The sequence below is a fragment of the Tenrec ecaudatus genome, chromosome 8, assembly GCF_050624435.1.
Source record: "Tenrec ecaudatus isolate mTenEca1 chromosome 8, mTenEca1.hap1, whole genome shotgun sequence".
In the NCBI taxonomy this organism is placed as follows: domain Eukaryota; kingdom Metazoa; phylum Chordata; class Mammalia; order Afrosoricida; family Tenrecidae; genus Tenrec; species Tenrec ecaudatus.
The window spans coordinates 37127722-37152300 of NC_134537.1; the positions used below are offsets into that span (position 1 = coordinate 37127722).

The 24579-nt window shown below is 50.5% G+C and overlaps 1 protein-coding gene across 1 annotated transcript; it reads left to right on the forward strand.

Annotated features, from left to right (window-relative positions):
* The first annotated feature begins 753 nt into the window (after window positions 1-753).
* On the forward strand, window positions 754-3248 carry HES1 (hes family bHLH transcription factor 1). The gene is made up of 4 exons (XM_075556221.1): window positions 754-1118; window positions 1248-1343; window positions 1585-1672; window positions 2321-3248. Exons 1-4 carry the CDS (start codon window positions 1011-1013, stop codon window positions 2872-2874), a joined length of 846 nt encoding a protein of 281 aa, XP_075412336.1. The 5' UTR covers window positions 754-1010; the 3' UTR covers window positions 2875-3248.
* Window positions 3249-24579: the final 21331 nt, after the last annotated feature.

The following is a 24579-nucleotide window of genomic DNA, read 5'->3' on the forward strand; positions in this document are numbered from 1 at the left end:
CCCCTCTTGTTCATCTTTAATTTGAAATTCCATTTCCTTTCTGCCCAGTTCGGAAATATTCTGAATTATTTCCTAGGGAAACGTGGAATTCGAGGCCCCAGCCCTACAAGATCAATTGGAGGAGTGGGGAGGGTGCATTATAGAATCGCCTTGTTCTGACAGGCTTGCAAACTGGGGTGGAAGGTTTTTTTTTTTCTTTTCCTGCATGCAAATGCCAGCTACACGCTGAATTGGCTTTCACTCCCTTGAATGTATAAAAAAGTCTGAGCGGGAAATCCCTTCGATGTTTCAGTAACACTTACTTGCACGCGTTCCCCCTTTGAACCTCTGCTGGTATACTTTATCTCTGCTCCTCAAAAATATTTTTAAATGAGCTGCCTATTACAGGGAAGGAAGCCTTGTTCAACATCGAAACGAGACTATAGAGCAAAGAGCAGCACCAAAAGAAATAATGCTAGAGTAGACAGAAATCACTAAGGGGGGCGGGGGATGGGGGATGCCTAATGCAAAGTTTGGCGCGCATAGTAAAGGGTTAAAAATCCTTTTGATTGACGTTGTAGCCTCTGGTGCCCCGGGCTCAGGCGCGCGCCATTGGCCGCCAGGCCTTGCGCCTCGCGGCCAATGGGGGGGCGCGGTCCACGAGCGGTGCCGCGTGTCTCCTCCTCCCATTGGCTGAAAGTTACTGTGGGAAAGAAAGTTTGGGAAGTTTCACACGAGCCGTTCGCGTGCAGTCCCAGATATATATAGAGGCCGCCAGGGCCCAGGGAGATCATTCAGGATCCGGAGCTGGTGCTGATAACTGCGGAGTCCCCCTTCTACCTCTCTCCTTGGTCCTGGAATAACTCTACCGATCACTGAGTAGCCATAAAAAATATTATATAATAAACCTTCAGTAGTTGCTCAGTAGTTTTGTGAAAGTCTCGAGTAAGAGACATAAACAGAAAAATTTATGTGAAGAAGTCAAGATAAATAATTAATTCTCTAGGGATTAAAAAAAAACAAGAGCGAAAATGCCGGCTGATATAATGGAGAAAAATTCTTCGTCCCCTGTGGCTGCGACCCCAGCCAGTGTCAACACAACACCGGATAAACCAAAGACAGCATCTGAGCACAGAAAGGTAAGGGCGCTCGCTACCTGTGTTTCTCTACAGCCCCGAGAAATGGGCTGGGGGACTTTCTCCTTGAAAATTCCGGGGTGAAAAGGCAGTTGCCTTGGGAACTCAGCTTGCTTTCTTCCTCCTTTGCAGTCGTCCAAGCCGATCATGGAGAAAAGACGCAGAGCAAGAATAAATGAAAGTCTAAGCCAGCTGAAGACGCTAATTTTGGATGCCCTTAAAAAAGATGTAAGTGGGCGAATGGTGCTTTTATCTATTTTTGTCATTTCAAAAAGTAAATACTCCTTCTCAGAGGCAAACTATGAGGCCCGCTCGCCCGTGGAATGGATCTTCCCTGTCAACGCTGCGTTCTCCGACGCGGGCGAGCAGCGCCGGGGATCGCAGACGCAGCGGCCCGGGGTGGGACTGCAGCCTTCCAAGGCCGCTCGCAGAGCTCTCACTGTCCTTCCTTGCTTCCCCCTCCGTGCAGAGTTCGCGGCATTCCAAGCTGGAGAAGGCGGACATCCTGGAAATGACAGTGAAGCACCTCCGGAATCTGCAGCGGGCGCAGATGACGGGTGAGGGCAGCTTGCCGCGTCCCCTCTGCGGGTGTCCCTGTCGCCCCACGGTGATTTCTTCCAGACTTCCGCCCGCGGTTGGGAGAGGCATTCAGCTACATTTTACTGCCTTGGCTCACGCTTGCGTTCCCACGGTCGGGGACTTATTTATAGCCACAACTCCAAGTTGTTACTGTTCCGGAAAGGGAGGGAGAGGTGGTAGCCGCGCGGGTGTCGGGCAGCGTGGGTGCAGGGGAAGCCGGTGGGGGCGGGAGGACCCCCGGACCGCGGCGGTTTTCGAGCCGCACGGAGTCTGGGAGGCGCCTGCAGTGGCGCGCTCCCTCCGCGATGTACCGAAGGGAACCGGAGACTGTTGGTGGAGGGGCGCGTTGCCCAAGGTCACTCCACGCTAGCACCGCGGGAGGCAGGAGGGGCAGGCCTGCGGCGGTTTAAAGGGAGCGACCGGGAGTGGGCAGCGAGCCTCTAGGCTTCCGCTACCTCGCCCGTGTGGCTAGGCGGCTGGGTTTTCCAAACCCGCCCCAGCCAGAGGCAGTTCTGCGGCCGCGGTCAGGGAGGCGCGGCGGGGAGGGGGAGACCTCCCAGGGCGGGAAGCGAGGTGGCCCCGGGGCCAGGGCCGTTCCGTGACCCGCCTGTTCTCTTGACCCGCAGCTGCGCTGACCACTGACCCAAGCGTCCTGGGGAAGTACCGCGCCGGCTTCAGCGAGTGCATGAACGAGGTGACCCGCTTCCTGTCCACGTGCGAGGGCGTTAACACCGAGGTGCGCACCCGGCTGCTCGGCCACCTGGCCAACTGCATGACCCAGATCAACGCCATGACCTACCCCGGGCAACCGCACCCCGCCTTGCAGGCGCCGCCGCCCCCGCCCCCGCCAGGCCCGGGCGGCCCCCAGCACGCGCCGTTCGCGCCGCCGCCGCTGGTGCCCATCCCCGGGGGTGCGGCGCCCCCTCCCGGTAGCGCGCCCTGCAAGCTGGGAAGCCCGGCTGGCGAGGCCGCCAAGGTCTTCGGCGGCTTCCAGGTGGTACCGGCTCCGGACGGCCAGTTTGCTTTCCTCATCCCCAACGGGGCCTTTGCCCACAGCGGCCCAGTCATCCCTGTCTACAGCAGCAGCAACAGCGCGACCTCCGTGGGCCCCAACGCAGTGTCGCCTTCCAGCGGCCCCTCGCTCACAGCCGACTCCATGTGGAGGCCATGGCGAAACTGAGGGGGCCCAGGTCATCACCGCTCTTCCCAAACTCCCCATCCCGCCTTGCTTCCTTCTGGGGACACTATGCAGGGACTTGGATACTGGGAAAGAAGAGGACTTCTGTGATTTAGTGGTTACCTTGACTGTTTTTTTAATTTCTAAAAAGTTACTTTTTTGTAGAGAGCTGTATTAAGTGACTGACTATGCACTATATTTGTATATATTTTATATGTTCATATTGGATTGCGCCTTTGTATTATAAAAGTTCAGATGACATTTCGTTTTTTACACGAGATTTCTTTTTTATGTGATGCCAAAGATGTTTGGAAATGCTCTTAAATGCCTTCCTTTGGGGAAGCTTAATTTGAGAAAATATAATAAAAAAAAAAGACTGGTGAATTTTCATGTCTTGGGAATTGATTATTTCAAAGTATGTAAGGAGGCTCTTGGCACGATTTGAATTACATTTAACCTAGGTTTTCTTCTCCCCCTAGGTATTGACACTCAATATTTTTTTGGTATTGACACTTATTGAAAAAAGAAAAGCAATATTTAAAAAATCATACAAAACTTATTACCCTACCCTTCATGAGCTAAAAGATTCCATCTCAATGAGTTTACAAGAACTCCAGAGACATGGCCTTCCTGGTCAAGGTGTCGCCAGTCTCTTCGTGATTTCAAACATTTTCCGAAATCGAAGTTGGAGAAGTCACACAGTCCTGCTACCAATTCCTTATGAGGAAGGCTGCATGGGCCCGAGTACATGGAATTAATTGATCCAAACCGATGACCCGCTGCACATTAAGGGCAGCTCCTGTAGCCCTGTTCCCGTGGGGTAGTAGTACCCTCTTGCCTCCCAGTGGTTGAGGGGTGGCTTCTGGGGTGGGGGTGGAGGTGGTCTTCGTTAGCTAGTTCACCCTTGAAGTGCAGCTAGGCATTCCCATCCCAGTACCAGCGTTCAAAAGTCTGAAATGCCTCTCTGCACCCTCTTCAAGCAAGCTGAGAAGGTCAACAGATTCCTTCTGCCAAGGGACAGCTAGTTAGACTCCCAAGTGGAGCCGGAACCCAGATGATTAACACCAGACATGTGTTTTTGATAACTTTCTGTGCTTGGCTCTAATAGAGAAAGCATGTGGGGCCTGGCTGGCAGGCACACAGGCCATCTTCCCCTTTTAATACAAACAGCAAGCGACCCCTTCCCTTGGTCATGCCCCATTTCCAGGCAAGATGTGGGCTGCAGATAGAAGCAAAAGGGTTGTCTCGGGTTTCAGCTCACATAACCCTCCTTAACAAGTCCTAACTCAAAGCGGACAGCTTTAAACTGTGCCAGGATCTGCAGGGAATTTCTTCCAAATCCCATCACAAAGGCTTGTCAGATTTTGTCAGATTTGGCCAGGTGTTTGACTGCATCCAGGTGTTGGGGAAATGAAAACCACGAGCCCTGCGAGACCAGACACATCAGCCGCGCTGTGGGTCTGGCGGGCGCGCCCTCCTCCCGCACCGCTGGCCAGTCCTTTTCCCCTCCCTCCTCCTTCCCGCCGTCCTCCTCCCACCCCCACTCCCTTACCCCACTTTCCTTCTCAGAATGGCTTCTGGGAGAAGGATGAGGCGGGAGAGATCAATCTTGAAGCCTTCCTAACAAAGATAAAGCCAACGATTTTCTGTCTTGTTTCAAAAGCTTTACCTCACCCCCGCCTTGCTCAGGCCTCTCCCACAGGCCAGTGTGGGGAGCCGCTCTATCGCAGGAAGGATCTAGCAGACAGCAGTCAATTTTCTACTCAAATACTTTCTGAACCCAGCTTCAACAGCAGAAGGAGAGGTTTAAAAGATGCTTTTTTGAATTTGACTCCTACTTGCTTCATTCTATCTGCATGAAAGGTATCCACCACCCCCTCCACCACCCCAAAAAAGGAAAGAAATATGCCTGTTCTGATATATATATATATATATATATATATATATATATATATATATATATATATATATATATGCGTTTTCTTTATTGTTTAAACACAAACATCCTAACAATTGCTCCATTAAGACGCTCAGCCTAAGTTCGCATGCTAGTTCAGTAAGCTTCACCTCTGGCCCCACTAGAAGTCCTTAACAGTCCTGCGGGGAAATATTTGAGATATCAGGGTTCCAGATTTTAACAAGTAATTCCCTTACATTTATGTTTGCTAAAAATGTACAGAGAAACAGTGCAATCTCCACATCAGCCTGATGTGAAACCTCTCCCTGTGCCTAAAAGAACAGCTGAAAAGATCATTAATATCACCAAAAGTAGCGAAAAAGAAATGGAAAGATTAAACAATGGTTTATTTGAAAATAATTGGTAGCTTAAAAAGACAATTCCCCCCCCCCCCCCCCGCTAATTTGGGTTGAGAATATTAGGTGGGTGAGGCGTGCGTTTCTGTACAATACCACAGAGGGAAGGGCGGGGGTGGGGTAGGTGGGGGGGGGTTTACGTTTCTTGTCTTGGCTTTGCTACAAAACTGTCACCTTGGGCCATTCATTTCGCTTCTCTGGGAGCGAATTCGATGTTTGTGAAATGAATGGCTTTATCTCCAAGGCTCTGTACCCTCCACGCCCAGTTTCTGGAATCTGTAGCATGGTGGGGGGTGAGGGGAGGCATGGTTTCAAACACTTCAATCCAGTCTGCCCCCGAAAGGTCTTTCGGCCGAGGGGCCTAATTACCCAGCCTGGGGGCACACCCCGCAGTGCCAATCCAGCGGGGGGGGGGGGCTGCCTACTGCACAGCATCCCGCTCCAGGCGCGAGCCGCAGGCATCGGCTGCCACTCGCGTTAACTTCTCAATGGAGACCCTTCCGGGCTCCATCCTCCCACCATCCTCCCCAGCATCCGGGGGGAGGTGGGGGCGGGGAGAGGCGCCAGCTTGGGAGAGGGACCCTGCCGGGTAAAGGCCAGTCTTCTCCGCGGTGCGTAAGCGCCACTCAGAGGTTTGCCCACCCGGCCCCACGTGTTTCTGGAGTGGCCCCCCCCCCGGGTTAAATTGGACCCCCTCATCGTCACCACCGTCCTGGGAAACCTGTCATTAAAGTCAATTAGCTTTTCCCACACCCCTTGGCCGGTAACAATCCGCTGCGAGCTTCCTTCCCGACTCCTAAATGCAACCAGATGGGCAGACGACCGGCCCCCGCGGCGCGCGGCCCGCGGCGCGGCCCGGGGACCCGCGGCCCGGGCGGGACTGGGGCAGGGAGGCCGCGCCGGGCCGGCCCCGGCGGCCCTGCGGCCAAGGTGGTTTGCTTAGCAGGCCCGGCTGCTTTCTGGCAGGAAATGAATAGCTCCCAGATGAGCTCAGGCAACCTGAGAAGTCGTGAGAACGGCGCGAACCCCCGCCTGTGCAGCCGGCAGCCTGCCAGGCCGCAGGGGGAGCGGGCGGCGGCGGGAGGCCGGGAGGCCCGGCGGGCGGGCGGGCGGGCGGGGGAGCGGGGCGGAGGGAGCCGCTGACACACGAGCCCGCGCCCGCTCCCGCTGACAGGCAGGCAGCCGCCCGCGCCGGGCCGCCTCCCCCGCTTCCCCCGCCCCGGGCCCAGCGCCTCCCAAGCAGCAGGCCCAAGCCGCAGCAATGCGGCCGCCCGGCCCCGCCGGGGCCTGGAGGCGGGGCCGCCTGCCAGTGTTTTTCCAGCTCCCCCGGTAGCTCCGGGCCGCATTTAGCAGCCGGGGAAACTGGGCGGAGGCCAGTGTCAGGGCATCGGAGGCCCTCCCGGAGCGCGGCCAGGCTTCGGGCCAGGGCAGGGGTGGGGGAGGGCGGGCAAGGACGGCTCGGCCCAGGCTTCCCAGCCAAGGCAGGCGCCAAGCTGCAGCCCTGGGCTCCTTACCGAACGCCCCTCCAGGCTCAGACCCCCAGCCTCCGCGAGGTGCCCACCAGCACCCCTGCAGGCACTAGAGAGACAGCCGTGATTCCCACAGCCCCTGCCCTCACCGAGGGCTGCATCGGGCCAGGGAGATAGACAATGACTCATCCTAGGCACAGGGGGCTAGTTGCCAAAAATGAAGTTTAAACAAAGGGCGTCCAGAAGGGACAGACGGATTCTGATTTGACAGGAAACCAGGGACATTTCCCACCCCTGGAGATTTCGCACTGGAAGCGGAGAGGTCAAAGGAAAGTAGGCGCTGAACACACAGAGGAGGGCGAGTGAACATGCAGACACAGGTCAATGGATAGGTCAGAGCGGGGAGAAACTTCAAGAAGTCTGCCCTGCTTGTATTTGAATTTTCAAGTATATAACTTGGCTTCGTGGTCAAAAAAGAGGGTCAACTTGTTGACTTCGGTGCCCAGTTCACTGCAGACTATGTAGCCTAGCACTGAAACGCACCTGATCCAACTTCAGAATGTTGTTATAGTCTCAAGTATGTGACCAGCAAATTACTTAACCTTTCTGTGCCTCTGCTTTGTATCTTTGTACCAAGAAGCAAACCCAGTGCCAGAGAGTCCAGTCCCACACACACTGACCCTGTCAGGACAGTGAAAAACGGCCCCTGTGGGCTTTTGAGACTAAATCCGTACAGGAATCACTCATTGCCATCAAGTCGATTCCCACCCAGTAGAAACCCTGTGGGTTTCTGAGGCTGTCACTCTCCCTCAGTGCTGCTGGTGGTTTCAAGCTGCTGACCTCGTGGTTAGCAGCCAAGGCATAACCACTATGCCCCCAGGGCTCCTGCTCATAAAAGCCAGTTGCCTTGAGCTCCCACTGACACCTGAGGACCTTCTGAGCATGAGAGTAAAGCTGTGTCCCACAGTGGGCCCAGGGGCTGATGCTCATTAGCAGATTGCCTGACCTTTCTTCCCAGAGGCCTTTCCTTTGAATGGTGACCCTTTTGCTTAGCTGCTGTACCCGCCCAGGGGATCCCAGAGCTGGGGTATACCTGTCATTGTTGGTTGCCTTGGACTTCATCTCCACTCCTGTTGACCCTGTGTTGACCCTCACTGCTCCAAGAGATTTTTAAAGCTGTCTTCCCAGGCACCTCTGGGTGTGCCCAAACAGCTGCTTGTTTGGCTGTCAGTCAAGCGCTTAACTGTGTGTACGAGGGACTCCGTCATCCGAGGCTTTCAAAGGCTCCTACTTCAGAGGGCTGTGCGAATCCAATGAGCAGGTGCGTGTTCAGCACTTCGATGAGGCTGTCAGTGCATGTCAGCTCTTAGGATTTCTGAACAACTACAGTGAAGTTACCAAATCAAGGAAGTAAAGCCTGGCCCTCGCCCCGTGGTTTCATGGCCTGCTTGCTTGGTAGCAGGTTCCGTGTGTAAAGGCCACTGCTACTCCTGCCACCTCTGCCTTTCCTGTGTTCACTGGAAGATTATGGAAGTGGGCACTATGGGCGTAAAAGAAGAAGACAGCTATTATGGCGGTAGTCATAAGCTTAACAATCAAATAGATGAGACAACTTAAAAATAAATGACTGTGGTAAATGCCACAGAAGAGAAGCTGGGATAGTTGAGAATATCATACAACGTGTTTGTTCCTTACGTTAGACTGAATCTTCTTCTTCTTTTATTTTTTCAATTTGAAAGCAGTTACTGTTTTATTTCCTGCCTAGATTACCGAAAGAATCATGGCGGACCCCTTTGGCCAGCCTTCCAGACCAGCCTGTGGAGCTGGTCTTCCGTGTTGCATGTCCATCTTCTACCAAATGGGTGCTCTTTGTCTTCATCCCACCTTGTGGAGAAGACCATTTGAAGGGCCACGGGAAGTTATTTGCGGCTTTGAAGTGTTGGTTTCCAGGGTCTTCCCGTTTAAGAAATCTATTTCGCCAGCTGGCTTGAGTTTTTCCACTGCTACCCTGACTAAATGAAGTAAAGGGACTGCATCGGTCGTCTGACTGAGCATGATTGTCTGCCTGAATTAGTGAAAAGTCTGAATTTTCAAGACCCGGTCAGAAAATCAATAAAATTTGCAAATATTGTTATTGTGAGTCCGAGTTCACAGTTTACCAAAGTTCTTGCATTCATAGAGCATATGCCTGAGTAAGCGAGTCCTTTAGAGTGGACATTCTCTTCAGCAAGGTCACCATGCCTCCTGTGATAGTCTATTTGTATTACAAATTTTTCTTTATTATAAGAATCAGAGGAGTCATTCATCAGTCCCACACAGTAAAATGATTAGAGTCTAAATTAATGATAAGGCTTTACTGTAGCCCTTCTTTCTGTGCCCGGATGATCCCAGCTTTAAATTGACTTTAGTCAACAGGAACCAATGCATTTTTCCCTTAGAAAGATGGCAGTGTTCTTTTAGAAGCATTAGAATCCTAGGGGAGCCTTAGCATCGAGCTGCTCATCACAAGATCAATGGTTCAACTCCACTGGCCATTCTGAGGGGGGAGACAAGGCTCTCTGCTCCCTCCCGTAAAGATTTGCAGTTTTAGAAACTCTGAGATGCTGTATTATTTTGCCCCATAGGGTCTCTGTGAGTCAGAATGGACTGACAGCCATTGGTTTTTGGTTTGTTTGCTATGTCACTATGGATTGACATAATGAGGGCAGAGAGTTTGTTGGGAGGACTGGTAGGTGGTGCCAATGCTAGGTGGTGCCAACGGATGACATGTTTGGCTCAGTGAGAGGCTGGAGGTTAGCGTGAACCCAGAGGTGTTTCCCAAGAAGGGCCGATGACTGACTACCCAGAGACTGGTTGTCCAAAAGCCCGGGAAGCACTACTCTGCTCCACCATGCAGAGTGGCCGGGACTCAACCTGCTTTTACTTGCAACCGACTACTGGTTTTTCAGGCTCATGATCAGCCTTCCCTCTAAAGGAATGCCACTAGTGTAGCCATCCGCCTGAAGCATGGAATTTATAAATCCCACTCAAAAAACACGGGGCTACAGGGGAAATACTGCAAGTGACAGGCATCACCACCCCAAACGCCACGTCGTCTGCTGCACCAGCTCTTTTCCTTTAGCTTTCTCCTCAAGCTCAGACTCTCAAAACTCTGCCATCAGGGCGGTTCCGAATCATACCCACTCTATCCTCCAACTGCTCTCTAATGTACCAAGTTGTAAACTAAGAATATTATTCCTGACTGGGGTCAGGAGAAAGCCAGTGCAGTGTAGGTCAAACCGTTTTAGAAGCAGCTGTCACACGTGACATCTAGGATATATTAGCAGCCACCAGAATGCTTTCACAGGATGAGATAAGGAAGCATCTGGTATAAGCTTTCCACTGAATCCTTCCCTCTCCTCCATAGGTAGGCATAAAATGCATGGTTTTCATTTTAGGGAATGCCCGATAGAGATTGGGAGAACAGGCAAAATCCTAGAAGGCAGCCTCAAAAAAAAAAAACCTTTAAGCACAGAATCTTCTCCTCTCCTGTCTCCAATTCCGTAATGAACCCATTGGGTTATGCGCATACAAATAGAATCTTTCCAGATTAAATACATATTTCCCCTAAAGCTCTGCCTAGAGAGCAATTGTGTAACTGACCGTTTATACTTGGTCGGGGGAGAGAAGTGCTCTTTCAACAGACTTTGAAACCCAGGACGCATTTGTGGTGTTTCCTTTGGGTTTGCTTGTAGGAATTGGGGGAAGGGTCAGGCTGGGCAGCCTGCATCCCAGAGAGAAGCCCAGATGAGGGGCTGGGCCCAGAACACAGAAACTGGTTTGGGCTGATCTGTTTGAGAGTCACTTTCAGTTCACAACAAGGATTATCCATCCACAGAAGAGGGCTCAGAAACAGTTAAAGATTTAAAATGCTGTTCTAATTTCAAATCTTCACACCGTGTCTGAATCCAAGACCGAAGGCCCTTGTCACAGAGCTACAGACTCCCTGGCTGCCACCAGTCCATTCTGACTCTGAGGGAGCCCTGAGGATGGAGTAAAATGCCCCCGTGGGGTTCTAAGAATGTAACCATGTACAGAAGTAGAAAGTCACTGATTTCTCCTACAGTGCGGCCAGTGGTTTTGAACTGGTGACCTTGAAGTTAACAGCCCAACTCATAACCATTACTCCACTAGGGCTCCTCTGAACTACGTACATGTTGTTAGGTGGCACCGAGTCAATTCCGACTCATGGAAACCCTATGCACAATAGAAAGAAACACTGCCCAGTCCTGCGCCATCTTCACAGTTGTTCCTATGTTTGGGGGCATGGTTGGCACCACTGTGCCAGTCCATCACCCAGAGGGCCTTCCTCTTTTTTGTTGCCCCTCCACTTTATCAAGCATGCTGTCCTCCTTTGGGGATGGGTCCATCTTGACAATGTGTGCAAAGCATGTAAGACAAAGTCTCTCCACCCTTGCTTCTAAGGAGCCCTCTGGCCGCACTTCTTCCAAGGCAGATCTGTTGGTCCTTTTGGCCGTCTGTTGCATTTTCGATATTCTTCCCCAGCACCACAGTTCAAACGCATCCATTCTTCTCTGGTCTGCCTTATTCAATGTCTAATTTTCACATGCACATGTAGCAATTGAAAAACACCACAGTTCGGGTCAGGCGCACCTTAGTCCCCACAGCAACATCCTTGCTCTTCAACTCTCTGTCCTGTAGAGATTTTGTGCACTAATAGATTTAGCCAGTGCAATGTATCTTTTGATCTCTTGACTGTCCTGTTCTCTGTTTCCATTCCTCCTCCTTCCCTGAGCCTTTCTGTCTTCTGAATGTTATCTTTGGGTAAATGCCCTTTTGATCTCAAATGGATGATTTTTCCAAGCCGTGGATACCTCAATAGTGTTAATGCTCACTGTGTAGACCTGTGTATTATTTGATTGAAAATCGAACCACCAGAGTGACTTCAGTTCTAGGCCTAAAGGGTAGCTAAGGAACAAAGTCCCAGGAAGGTTCCACCAGTCTCCAGCCATCCTATTCTTTTTTTAAAAGGATTTTGAGTTTGCATTTTTCTCCCACTCCATCTAGTCCCTTTGTAGTACAGCGATTACCCAGTGGGCTGCTAATCCAAAGGTCAGCAGTTCAAAACCACAGCCAAAGAGCTCTGCAGGAGAAAGACAAAGGGTTCTACTCACCAAAGAGTTACAGAGAAACCAATAGTTGTACCTTAAAGGGCCAGTCATTACTCACCAAAGTAGGACATAGAACAATCATCTTTGTGAACTATTTTGTGCCAGTGGGTCTTGATGTATCCAAGACTATGATCCTGAGTCCATCAAGCCTAGTAACTCACTCCCTCAAGGTGTTTATTTATATCTAAGATGTTTCCATAAATGTGCCCATAATATGCTCTTCTAGACTCATGGATACAGTTGCCCTTCTATACCCATTGGATACAGTTGCAGTATTGGTAGATACATATGTAGAAACATCCTCTGCTAAACTTCAAAATATATGTTCATGGATCTAATCACTCTTTCCTTCCCACACCTGCTCAGCTTTCGTGACTCTCCATGTGTTCACTATTACATCATCTCATTTGATCCGAAAGCAATCAGGTGGGTGAATACAATTACTATGATTCCTATGTCAACTTTGGAAAATTAGACTCAAAGAAAGTAGGTGATTTGGCCAAAGTGACAGCTAGAAATTGGCACAGGCAAGTCCCTGGACCCCCGTATCTGCCTGTGAACCAGACTGAGCTCCATTCTCTACAACTGGCCCTCCAGGAAGGCATGGGCATCCTTCTCTGGTCACTGCTTGGAGGCAAAGGAAGCTAGATTCAATATCTGTAGCGATGTACTTTTCCAATGTATGTGACCAGAACCAACTTGAACAGCTGGAAATCTGGTCTTCTTGGCCCTGTTGTATTATCTTAGATGTAAAATGGCAACCTCTCAAGGGTGATATAATATGTATAAATGTGCATGTCACTGGTTTTGTTTCCATTTTCTTAATTTATACCAAGAAATGACTTCACACAGTTGTAGAGTGAGTAAATCTAGTCCATTTCAAGCCTGTGGGTCAGATGTTAAGCTGGAGGCATCTCTTAACTCCTGTGGTTGAAGGAACTGATGAATCAGGAAGCAGGAAAACTTCAGGCTGGTGGATGCAGAGTTGAATGAATCCAACCAAGGTCAGAAGGCTTGGGATCAGCAGGACAGGATGGCAGGCTCTTGCCTCAAGTCCAAAGAACTGGAGGTTGGTGAACCTAGCAAAAGTGAGCTAAGTTCCCCACCGAATCAACTTATATAGGAATAGGCCACACCTCTGAATATGCTCCCTTCCAATTGCATCAGGAATATGTCCTGATTAAGGAGTAGCACTCTATCCTGATCTTCCCACAATTACTTGGCTGATCAAAGCAGATCCCATCGTGGAGCTGACTACATTGTGTTAGATCATCTCATGAGGGAGATTTCAACTACTGTACTGAAAAAGCCTGGCACAGCCAGGTTGACACAAAACCTAACCATCACAGATGGGAACTGCAGCTGCCACCCTGCTGTCTCCCAACTGACATCAGAACTCATGCAATCAAAGGGATCAATGGTCCTTGGAACACTGGAATGACCAGAATCACAAGTTAGATCAGCAAGCGCGGGGAAACACATTGTAAAGTTTAAGAAGTAAGAGTACCAGATTTTGAAAGAGCGCTCATATTTGAGTCGTCTCCTACTGGACAAAGAAGCCGTCACACTGATCCAGAGGAACCAGCTGGTAGAGCACATACGGGTGTGACAAATGAGTCCAAAGTACCAGCTATGGGTGAGGCCACAGCCAAAGAGCCACAAATACAACCAGGCTGTTTGTGACAAGATCAATACCATCTCTTTTTTTGTTTGTTTGTTAGTTCAAGGACTATTTGTTGGCCTTTAGGAGTGTTTTCTGGTCAAGTCTTATGGGGTGCCAAGCCCTGGCCCCAAAGTCTATTTTTGACACTCCCTGGGGAGTTCGTTGCTCTGTTCCCCTTGCTGTTCGATCAATACCATCTCCGTGAGCCAAATATTCCCTAGCCACAAAGCCGTTGCCGACTTTTCAGATATAATTTGTTTGGGCTTTTTCTTACTTGTTTTGTGGTAGATCAAAAATAAGCATTGATTATGTGAAAGGTTTCTTTAGAAGAAAGCCCACAGGGCAGCTCAAGATGGGGAGGCCTCCCCCACCAACGGGGGCCACTGGTCTGCAGATGAATCCCAGGTGGGGCTGACTAACTGTTCATTCCCGGGGACTTGAACAGCGCCTGCCCTGTGCCAGATCAAGATCGGTCACTCGGTGCCTTCATGGACCACACCCTGCACGGAGAAAAGAGAAAACAGACCAGGGGAGAGTGCCCACTCAGGATAAAAGCAAGGAAGAAATGAAATGGATGCTGCTGTAACAGAAGCCGCCTGAAGCAGGGGCCACCACTCCTGCAGACTTTGCCCTGCTCGGCACATGCTTGCGATGCTCTGGCCCGTTAGAGGTAGATCGCCAAGACCCTCTTCTCAGGTACTTCCGAAGGGGTTCAAACTGTTCCTTTGGCAGGCAGTCGGGGGCACTTATTGGTGCCCACCACACAGGGATTCTGGAAGGGGCAGAGGGCTCCTAGCTTCCAGTGGACGGTCAGGAAAGACCTCTGTGAGCAGGTGGCTTCAGAAGCTTTGGTGGTCGGGAGAGCGATGCTGGTACAACAAAAGCTCAACAGAGTTCTGAGCCACCAGCCAGGGAAGACGGAAACTGTGACCTCTGGCCGGCCTGGGCAATGTTTATCAAAAACTCTCTAGCCTTGATAATGGTCCAAAGAGCACCCCACTCGGTAAGCCTGCCTCCTGCCCGAAGACACTCAGCTTTACTCGTTCGGTGGACCCCAAATCCTGCCGCTTCGTTTCATGGTCTCCACGAGGCAGTTTCTGGTGCCTCTGCTGCCACAGCTGCTCCACGCAGGGACCTCAGCCAGGCTTTTCTCGCGGCGCTTCTGGCCTGGTGGCCGTGAGAGTGTTCCTGCTTCCAAGATGGCTCGTTGTACACCCAGCAGAACGGCGAAACTGACCACCGAGGTCAGCAGGGTTTGAAGGGCTCGGCTCAGAGATGTCCTTCGTCGCTCCCTCCCCCTCATGCCTGGCTGCCAAGAGCATGCTTTCACCAAGAGCTTGGGCAATGCCATCCAAGTACCTCATGACTCCAGCATGAGACTCCGTAACATTTTCCATACCAATTATTCCTAACAGTCCCCACCGCGGTGACCCCCTGGGTGTCAGAGTCAACACCACGGGGTTGACAGAGGCCAACGGTTTGGGAAGCCGATCGAGGTAGGCTCGAACCCCTGACCTGTCACTGACCAGCCAAGCCTATCAGCCATTTGCCCTACCCCGGCCCCCCTCATCACCCCACCCCGGTGACTTATGGAAGGACTGAAAACAGTGACATTTTTTTCCGATTACCCTTCAGCACCATGGACTAGTTGTAGCCAGGCGTTGAAAGCCTTCAGAATTCCTTTCTGTTTCTTGTTGCTGCCCTTCGCACGGTTTTTGCTTCTGTACACAGTGTTTGCTATTGTGTCTTATGTGATCCGTTCGATTGGTAACCAACTAGTTTTCTTTTCAAGGCAATCCAATGATTTGGAACATTTAGAAGTGAAAGACCATCTCGTGACTTGATTTCTTGGTAATCCTCTTCCACAAGCAAATTCCTCGTGAACATCAAGCAGGGGCTATGCCTGCAATCTGAGATCACCAGCATGGGTGTCCGTGTGTGTGAGTCTGTATCAACATACAAACCAAAATTTACAGACTTGTATTGTTAGCAACCTATGACATCACTTGGGATTCCCAGAAACACTATGGGACATTACAAGTCCAGATTGGGAATCTTTAAAATCCTCCTCAGTTTTAGTCATGGCCTTATCAGAGCTCCTTAGAGCCATCTTTGAAGTACGGTTGAAGGCCACGCCGTAGGTTTCCCTTTCTTCCCTTGGGTGAAATAGTCAAGGAACTGAATACATAATATGTGTGGACCCCACTTCAAAAGCACCGTCTATCAAAAAACCTGCATGATGTCCCCAACCAGTGCATGTCACTGGTTTTGAACCCAACACATTAACTCTAGAATAGGACAGGGAGCAAATTTGGCCCCAGGTTGGTACTTAAGGAAGCTTGTATTTGTGTCTTGAGAAATGGATGTTAAAAGGCCAGGGATTCTCAACTTGTTCTAACTGAAACCCCCATTCCCTACCATCTTGATTTGGCTTGGTTTTAATTCAGCCTAGAAGCTCTACTTCAATCCTTCACATATATTTGAATTTAAATGAAGATTTAATGACACACGTTACTCAGCTAACAGGCACATAAGCCCTGAACTCATTGCTGTTGAATCAATTTCAACTCATGACCACCTTATAGAAGGTTTCCGAGGCTGTCAATTGTTACAAGACCTGACAACATATCATTATCCTTTGTAGTGGCTGGTGGGTTTGAACTGCTTACCTTGCAGTTGTATTGTCAAGTATGCAGTCCAACGCTGAGCAGACAGTACCACGAGGGCTCCTTAGCAGGCATGCATGGTACAAATAAAGCTCATAAGACCTGTGGTTCTATAGGAAATGTAGACTTCTGTTCCCACGTTCTTTCAATACTAAATTATTTTCTTTCTTTCTTTTTTGGTGTCCCCTGTGACTATGGTCCTGGTCTCCCAGGCTCACGCCTCAAGATGTTTGGATATGTCTAAAAAGTAGTCATAGCTTTGCATCCTGTCGGCTCCACCACACCTACAACTCTATCTGTAGCAAAAAAAAAAGTATGCATATATATAAATATTATATATCCACACAAAATATACATACATATGTATATATACTTTTTCAAACCCATATATATATATTTGTGAGTCTACTCCCACTTTGGCAGCTCACCACCATGGCAGCCCTGTGTCAATTCTCAAGTAAGCACCTACTATGTGTGTGGCTGCCTGGAGACAGGAGAGTGAGACCATGTCTGGGAAATGCAGGCATAAATACTGACTGACAAGTTGGAAATCAAAACAGTAGAGGCCTCCCAAGGTGATCCAAGTCCAATGCTTCTTTATACAAAGGCTGGGGCTCTGGGACAGCTTGAGAGCAAGGGGCCACCGGTGAGAAGAGGCTCCAGGGTGGGCGTGATGTAGACAGGAAGGGCAGAGCGAACCCAGGTCTGACTGGTTGCGTGCGCTGGTGAGTCACAGGCATCAATCAATCTTTGAATAGAAAAACGGAAAAGCCACAGCCTAAGCCCCGCTGGAGGGCGGCTAGCGCAGCCAGAAAAACCTGACCTGGAGGTGCAGCCCTGCCGCAGCTCAGCTCGCAGTGGGGTGGCTGTGGCAATGTCACTTGCCCTGCTTTAAATACAGCTCCTCTCAATGTTAAAGGGGGGTGTTGGATCAGAGGGTCCCAGGAGGCCTCCGACTTTGAGATTGGAATCCTGGGAACTGCTCCCCCAATAGTCCTGCCTCTGGGATCCTTTAAATGGCTGGAGCCGGAGGTTACAGTTAGATGGTTCAGCTACATGAGCTGCTAGTCACACCTAGTACACAGAGCCTTAAGATACATTGTATCCACCTTCCTCCCGACTCTGATCAATCCTCATTGCCACTTCTTTCTCTCCCTCCAGTCTTCTCCCAAGAGTCCTGGTGTCCTAATCGGATTAAATGTTGGGCTGCTAACCACAAGGTCAGTAGTTTGAATACACCAGCTGCTCTGAGGAAGAAAGAGAAGACTTTCTACTCCTATAGAGTTACATTCTCAGAAACCTGCACGGGCAGTTGTTCTACTCCCACCTATAGGATCACTCTGGGTTGAAATTGGCTGGATGGTTTGAAATCTTGTTTCGTGGCTTACGACAGAAACACCACATGTAAATGGAGAAGGGTTACTCTTTCTTGCCTCTGGGGGAAGGTCCTTGTCTCCTCGCGGCATCTGGGGGCCCACATTCCAAGGAGAGGTGCGTGGGCCTTGGCATCAATCTTCCCTAGAGTTTAGGAGATTCTCTGCACAGGGACCTGGGTCTGAAAGAAACTGAGCTAGCCTTTTTACTTCCTTGATGGTAAGAGGTCTCTCTGCTCCCATGCTTAATCTCTCTTCTATCTAGAAAGAGGTTGATTCAAGATACATGAGAATCTGGTAGACCCCGCGCCTCCTCATCACAGCAGTTGGGATTGACAACATATGGGTTACTGACATCAGATCACAAAAATGACAACTCCATACTATGGAGAATCATGGCCCAGCCAATTGGATACATTGCAGGTGGGGGAGAACCCAATTCAATCCATAACAGCTGGGCACCAAAATCTAGCCCAAGCCTCACTCTGGTGTGGATGGTCTCTAAGTGGTAAGAGAAAAAGACTGCTTCCAGTCTGGTCCCAAGACCCTGATTGTCTCAGGTTGAAGGAGGGGGCCTTTCCCCTGTGGGTGGTCCCTGAGATGGCGGCCATTTGGGATTTTCTGCAGATTGCCCGGACGGGAGTGTGAAGGGAGTTACTCACCCACCCACACTCACTATTTCCACACCAAATTAGTGATTCCCTCCCTTCCCATCATCCCTTTCTCCTCCATTCACAGGCATACCCTGCCCTCTCTCTGCCTCTCAAGAAAAAGCCACCTTCGGTCTGTGCCCTCTCCACCTCTAGTCTGTGAGTCTTTGGAGGGTGTGCGGTGGGTGGGTGAGGGACAGGAGAATTACAGCAGATGGTGGGGAGCAGGGGCTGCTGGGAGCGAGGGGTCCGGCCCCAGACAGAATGGGTTTCTCTGTCACCTCCAAGTCACCCTCTGCCCCCTCCCAAAGACTGCTTATTTGCTTTTGGCCTGGGAGGGGCTGTCAAGGAATGTAATCAATGCTCAGAGCTGGAGGAAGCCCTACCTGGAGGGAGATAGGGCAAGCTCCCCAGATTGCTGAGCCAACAGGCCGGCCTGGCTCCTGCTGGGGTTAAGCTGCAGTCAGACCACAGAGCAGCACCACCCTCGGGAGGGGCGCGCTGGCCTCTGTCCTTTGGGAGGTCACATCTTGCCCTCAGTCTGGTGTGTAATTAAGGAGGTGGTGAAGGCGGGGGAGGGGGAGTGTGCCTGGAACCCAGAGCAACCCCAAAGGGTTTGTAACTTCAGAATGAAAGAAGAATGGGGGGTGGGTAAAGGCCGAAAAGAGTTGGGGAGAGAGCACTGGGTGTGAAGAAGACAAAAGAGGCAGAAGGCAGCCGAGTTGTTTCCTTCTGAACACAGCCCAGAGCGCTAGCATCTTTCGTGCCTGTCCAAAGGCTCTGGGGCCTCAGCGTGAGCCCAGACTCCCAGGATACCCCTTCTCTCCTGCCCTCTCTCTGCTCCCCTCTCGCTCTCCCTGGGCCTGGCTGCAGGGGTTTGCAGACCCATTTGCCAAGCTGCTCAAGACCCGGTATTTACTTCAGCCCAGCTGTGCCCATCTTCCTCCCCGCGCCAGGAATTTCTCAAATAAATCACTGTGAACAGAGCCCTCCTCGGCTGGCCTCCGTGGCCTTGGACGAGGCCTGCCTGACTACAAGCACAAACACAGCCCTGCCTTTCACAAACACGGGGCTGCTGAGGGAGAAGCCCCTCGTCTCCAGGTAAACAGCCGAGGGCGCAGCCAGTGGGAATGGGGCTCGCAAGGTCAGTCTGCGTGCACAGCTGCCCCCTCCGCCCCCCCCCCCCCCAGCTGACCCTGGGAGCCCAAGGCACAAGGCCTTCCCCCCCGGGGGACCGGCCACTCAACTCACGGACCTTGAGAAAGTTATTTTAGCCTCCCTAGACTTCCCTTTCCCTGTTTAAAATAGAGCAGAGATTTATGCTGCTTAATTCACAAATAAACTGGGTGGAAAAAGCTGATTTGTTTCGCAGCCTTTACAGGAAGCCCAACCAAGCCCAGAGACCCGGGTCCATGCTCTGGAGGGAGGTGCAGGTCCGCTCTGCACTGAGCCAGATGGAGGCAGGCAGCCACTCTGCCGTCGGGGTGGCCCTGCTTGTGCTCAATCCATATTTATTGAATGAGGGAATTTGAAAAAGCTTGCCTGTGTCCCTTCCCAGTGACACAAACCATGCTCCGAGCTTAAGGACAGACCTGGACCTCAAGGGTCTCACAGTCAGGGCGGGAGACAAGCAGGTAAGCACAGCCTAGTCAGCCTGGGAAAGGGCGCCAGGGCAGGGACGAATGTCGGGCACAGGGAGGCCCTGCACCATCTGCTCTGTCCCGCAGTGCGTGAATGGGTGTGTGTGTGTGTGTGTGTGTGTGTGTGTGTGTGTGTGTGTGTGTGCTGGAGGTGGGACAGGGAAGCAGGGCTACTAGGAAAGGTTTCAAGAGAAAGGCCACTGATCTTGAAGGAAGGGCTTGCATGTGCCTGTCAGACAAGGCTGGGGGGACTCATTCAAAGTCCTGAGCCCTCAGGGCACAGCCAAAGGGATAGAAATGTCGCTGCTCACCGCTGGACCCAAACCCAGAAGGCAGAGCACGTGGTGCTGGTGCTCTTAGGTGCCCTCCAGCTGGTTCTGCCTCCGAGCCAGCCCACGTCCAACATGAGGAAAGTCTGCGTGCGCACATCACAGTACCGTGTGTGCGCCCGTGGCTGTAGCCACTCCATCGGGCCACCTAGCTGGGTCTTCCTCCTTGCATTGGCTCTCCATTTTATCAATCATGATGCCCTTTTCCAGGACCTGGATTTCACGGGCAACATGCCTGAAACACATGAGACAAAGTCCCGCCATCCTCACTTCTCCGGAACATTCCAAGGCATATTTGCTTGTTCTCTGGGCAGTCCATGGTGTTCCAATATTCTTCCCCATCATCATCATCATCATCTACATGCGTCCACTCTTCTGCCTTTCTCATTCAGTGCCCAACGTTCACATGCACACGAGGCAACGGGAGATGCCATGGATGGGTGATGTGCGCCTTAATCTTCAAAATGACACTCCTGCTCTTTCACCCGTTAAAGAGGTCTTGTGCAGCAGGTCTGCCCAGGGCAATAGAGCATTTGATCTCCTGCCTGCTGCTGCCACGGGCATTGGTTATGGGTCCAGCGTCTGTCTTGTCTCTGTTGACCATGATGTGACCTATGGGTCCAGTTGGGAGGATGTGGGTTTTCTCGACATTGAGTTGTAATCCATACCGGAGGCTGCAGTCTTTGATTTTCACCAGCAGATGCTTCAAGACCACCTCAGTCTTAGCAAGCAAGGTCATGACATCTGTATGCTGAAGGCTCGTCATGAGCTTTCCTCCAATCTCGAACTCACTCTTCTTCATCTAGTGCATCTTCTCTGATGACTGGCTCGGCACACAGATCGAATCAGTAGGAGGAGAGGATACGACCCGGACGCACATCTTTCCTGGTGTTAAACCATCCAGTACTCCCTGGTTCTGTTTGAGCAGCTACTTTTTGGTCCATGTGCAGGTTCCACGTGGGCAGTGAAGTGCTCTGGAATTCCTACGCTCAATGTTACCCAAGGTTTGCCAGCAGCCACACAGTTGAGTGCCTTTGTACCGTCAATGACATACAAGTGTGCATCGTTCCAGGATTCTTTTGTTATCCAAGATCCACCTGATGTCTGCAATGGGGCGTAGGGTTTGGAGGGAGAGAGGTGAAGGTAGGGGAGGAGGATGGCTGGTGAAGGGGAATGGATCCGGTAGGTTATTTTGTATTTTTTTATTTTTTTCCGGTAGGTTATTATGTTCCAATATTTTCAACTATTTCTTTTTTTTTTTTTAAAGCCCAATCTTTATTTTGAGGAACTTCTGGTGGTTTTGAACCAGTGACCATATGGATCTCAGCCCAGCAAGCAACCACCATGCTACCAGGAATCCTCAACTATTTCTTTAGGGTCAGCACTGTTCCTCATACTCTTACAAGAGAGCAGTTGTTTTGTGTTTACTTTTCTATCTGTGGAGTGAGAAAATGTGTATACATATGAGGTCGCAGATCCCCAGGTGCCCCGGTAACTCAGGAACACCCCTGCCCCTGCTCCTGCCTCTGCCCCTGCCTGCTTCTACCCTGAGGCTCATGGGTTGGAAAGCAATACTTAGGGTGACCACATAACTTATCATCCAAATGGATTCTTTTTTGAAAATGAAAGAAGCCACTACCAATAACAACCCCAGGGCAGCCAGCAAGAATTTGGGATGTTGGGGTCAAACTAGGACATGTAGCCCTCTGAGCAATGCAGTATGGGCTCCCATTGAGGGCCTTTACAGCGGGACACAGCGGGATCAGATGTACATTACTGGAGTTGAGTTACTCTCCTACCTTAGCGTACTCACAGGACACTGGGAATGAGAGGATAAGATGGTAACAATGGTCTCTCTTCAGCTTTAGCATTTTCTAACTCTGTATTTGATAAGCATTTGAAAGGTGAGACGAGACGGATAAAATCTCGAAGAAGTGTTGGAGGCGAGCTGCAATTCCACCTAAAACCTCCTGTGTTTTCTGTTGAAACTCAATAAAAGTGCCTAAGAAACATACTCCCAAAGAAACATACTCCCAAGGAACTCCGCTCCCCCCCAAGGACAGGAAAGGCGATGCCATGATCACATGCCTTTTGACATGGAAGCCCTCCTGCCAACCAACCCCTCTCCCACAGTCCCAGCCCACCTCTCCTTTCTCTCTCCCTTCCTCAACCTCGTGACCCCAACAGCAAGCAGCTAAGGTGCTATGAGGTCTACCCAAAGATGTGAGCTCGAAGCGGTTAGGTTGGTGGTGTTGGGTCAACCTCCATGACGACCTCCCACCCTTAAAAGAATCGCCATGGCTCCTCACAGGCAAGAGGATGAAAGACGATCATTTCAATCTGCACCTCAAGACTCAGTGCGAGATGGAGACAAGTCAGCGGTTCAGCCTTGTTTCTCTTGTCGGATGCTCATTAACAGCCTCGTTGGAATGCTTGCTGGGTGGACGTTATTTCTTCTCCCTCGGTCCTCAGTCATGTTCTAGTTACTCCTTACTTATAAAAGCCAGAGCAATACATTTTCACCGCTTCGTGACGTTTGCCTTTTCTCCTCTCTTCTTTCTTTCATTAAAAAAAAAAGGTTTTTTTCTTTATTGAGATTAGGAATCATTTCTGTTGTTATAAATTACTATTTAATATGTATTCTATGTATGTAAAATAAGCCTTTAAAAGCCTTTGGTGTCTTTTTATATCACAGTTGACATGGCCAATGAGTTTTTCCAATCAAGAGTCCATCCACCAATCGCTCCTTGACTCTGGTGGCGGTGGTGGTCGTCCCCTGCCAGTGAGAGATTCTGACTCACAGAACCCCATGGACAGCACTGCCCCATCCGGTGCCACCCTCACAGTTGTTCTTATGCGCCAGCCCATCAGGGCAGCCGCAGTGTCAATCCAGCGTGCCCAGGGCCTTCCTCTGTTGCTGCCTCTCCACTTCACCAACATGTCCAAAGTAGGGGAGACAGTCTCATCATCCTTTCCTCTAAGGAGTATTCTGGTTGCACTTTCTCCAAGGAAGATCTGTTTGTTCTTTCAATATTCTGCACCAGCACCATGATTCAAATGCATCGATTCTTCTTTGTCTTTCTTTTCCAGGTCCAACTTGCACATGCGTAGGAGGCCATGGGAAAGACCGGGACATGGCTCATGTGCACTTTCGTCTTCAGAGTAACCTCCTTGCTCTACAGTGCTTTAAAGAGGGGCCTTGTGCAGCAGATTTGCCCAATGCAGCACCTTACTTAGTTTCCAGGAGCACTGATTGCGGATTCATGCAAGGCCAAATCCTTGACAACTTCAACCTTTTCTCCATAGGTTACAATCTCCGTGATGTGTTAATGCTCCCCCTGGGCTCCCCATTTCCATTTGCCTGGTTTCCCTGCCCCTCCCTATCTTTTCAACTTTGGCTTTGGGTCGATTCTTCTGGGAAATACATTCTTTCCGTGTGCTGTTTGGTTTATAAACTGGAAGGTGGCCTGTGCTACAGGAAGAGACCAATAGTTGCGTTGTAACTGACCGTGTGAAAGTTCCCATCTTTTCTTTCAACGGACTTATTTACAGATTGAATTTTGTTCCCTGGATATGTTGAAGCCCTAACTCAAGAGTTTTTAGGAATGTGACTTTGCTGAGAAATGCAGTCTTTGAAAATGTTATCAGTAGGGTGGGCTCTCATCCCAACTGGGTTGGGTCCTGAGGATAAAAGGTGGGTCCAGAGCAATGCAGATAAACACAGGGAAGAAGAGAGTGTGACCCTGGAGGCAGAGATGGCAGAGTGCTGCAGCTGTCAGCCACGGGATGCCTGAGGCTGGGGAAAACAAGAAAGGTTCTTCTCTCCTCCAGAAACTTCACAGAGAGCAAGCGACTGCCACCACCCCAGATTGATCTTCCTGGCTGCCAAAAAATGTCAAAGGATGGATTTCTATCATTTTAGGCCACCTCCGGTGGTCGCCTATCTTGCTACAGCAGCACCAAGCAAGGAAAGGGTTACATGAACCCCTGCTGGCAGCACACTGGCAGGCTGCCCTTCCTCAGCGAGGAGGGTCGAGTCCATGCTGCCACCACCTCTGAACCCTCTTTCCGACAGAGCTCAGCATCAGGGTGGCTTACAAGTTCAGTTTGAGAAAATGTTTAGGTTTTAGTGCCGAAAGTCTCATTCAGAAAATTCTGTTTTCTGTTCTCAGAAAAATTTAGCTTTGCCTCTGTATGTCATGCACTAGGCTTGTCTCATCCAGTTTGTATTAAAAACAAACAAACAAAAACCCCACTGTCCTCAAGTTAATTGTGACTCATAGCGACCCTATAGGACAAAGTAGATCTGCCCCTTTGGGTTTCCAAGGCTATAGACTTACAGGAGTAGAAAGCCTCATCTATCTCTCTCAGAGTCGCTGGTGGGTTAGAACTGCGGACTTTGCCATTAGCAGTCCCATGCAAAACCTCCAGGCT

Excerpts from the sequence above, each read along its gene's own strand:
- HES1 (XM_075556221.1), top strand. The coding sequence starts at position 1,011 with ATGCCGGCTGATATAATGGAGAAAAATTCTTCGTCCCCTGTGGCTGCG. Across the intron at positions 1,119-1,247 it reads CAGCATCTGAGCACAGAAAG|TCGTCCAAGCCGATCATGGA; the intron begins GTAAGGGCGCTC and ends CCTCCTTTGCAG. Across the intron at positions 1,344-1,584 it reads TGGATGCCCTTAAAAAAGAT|AGTTCGCGGCATTCCAAGCT; the intron begins GTAAGTGGGCGA and ends CCCTCCGTGCAG.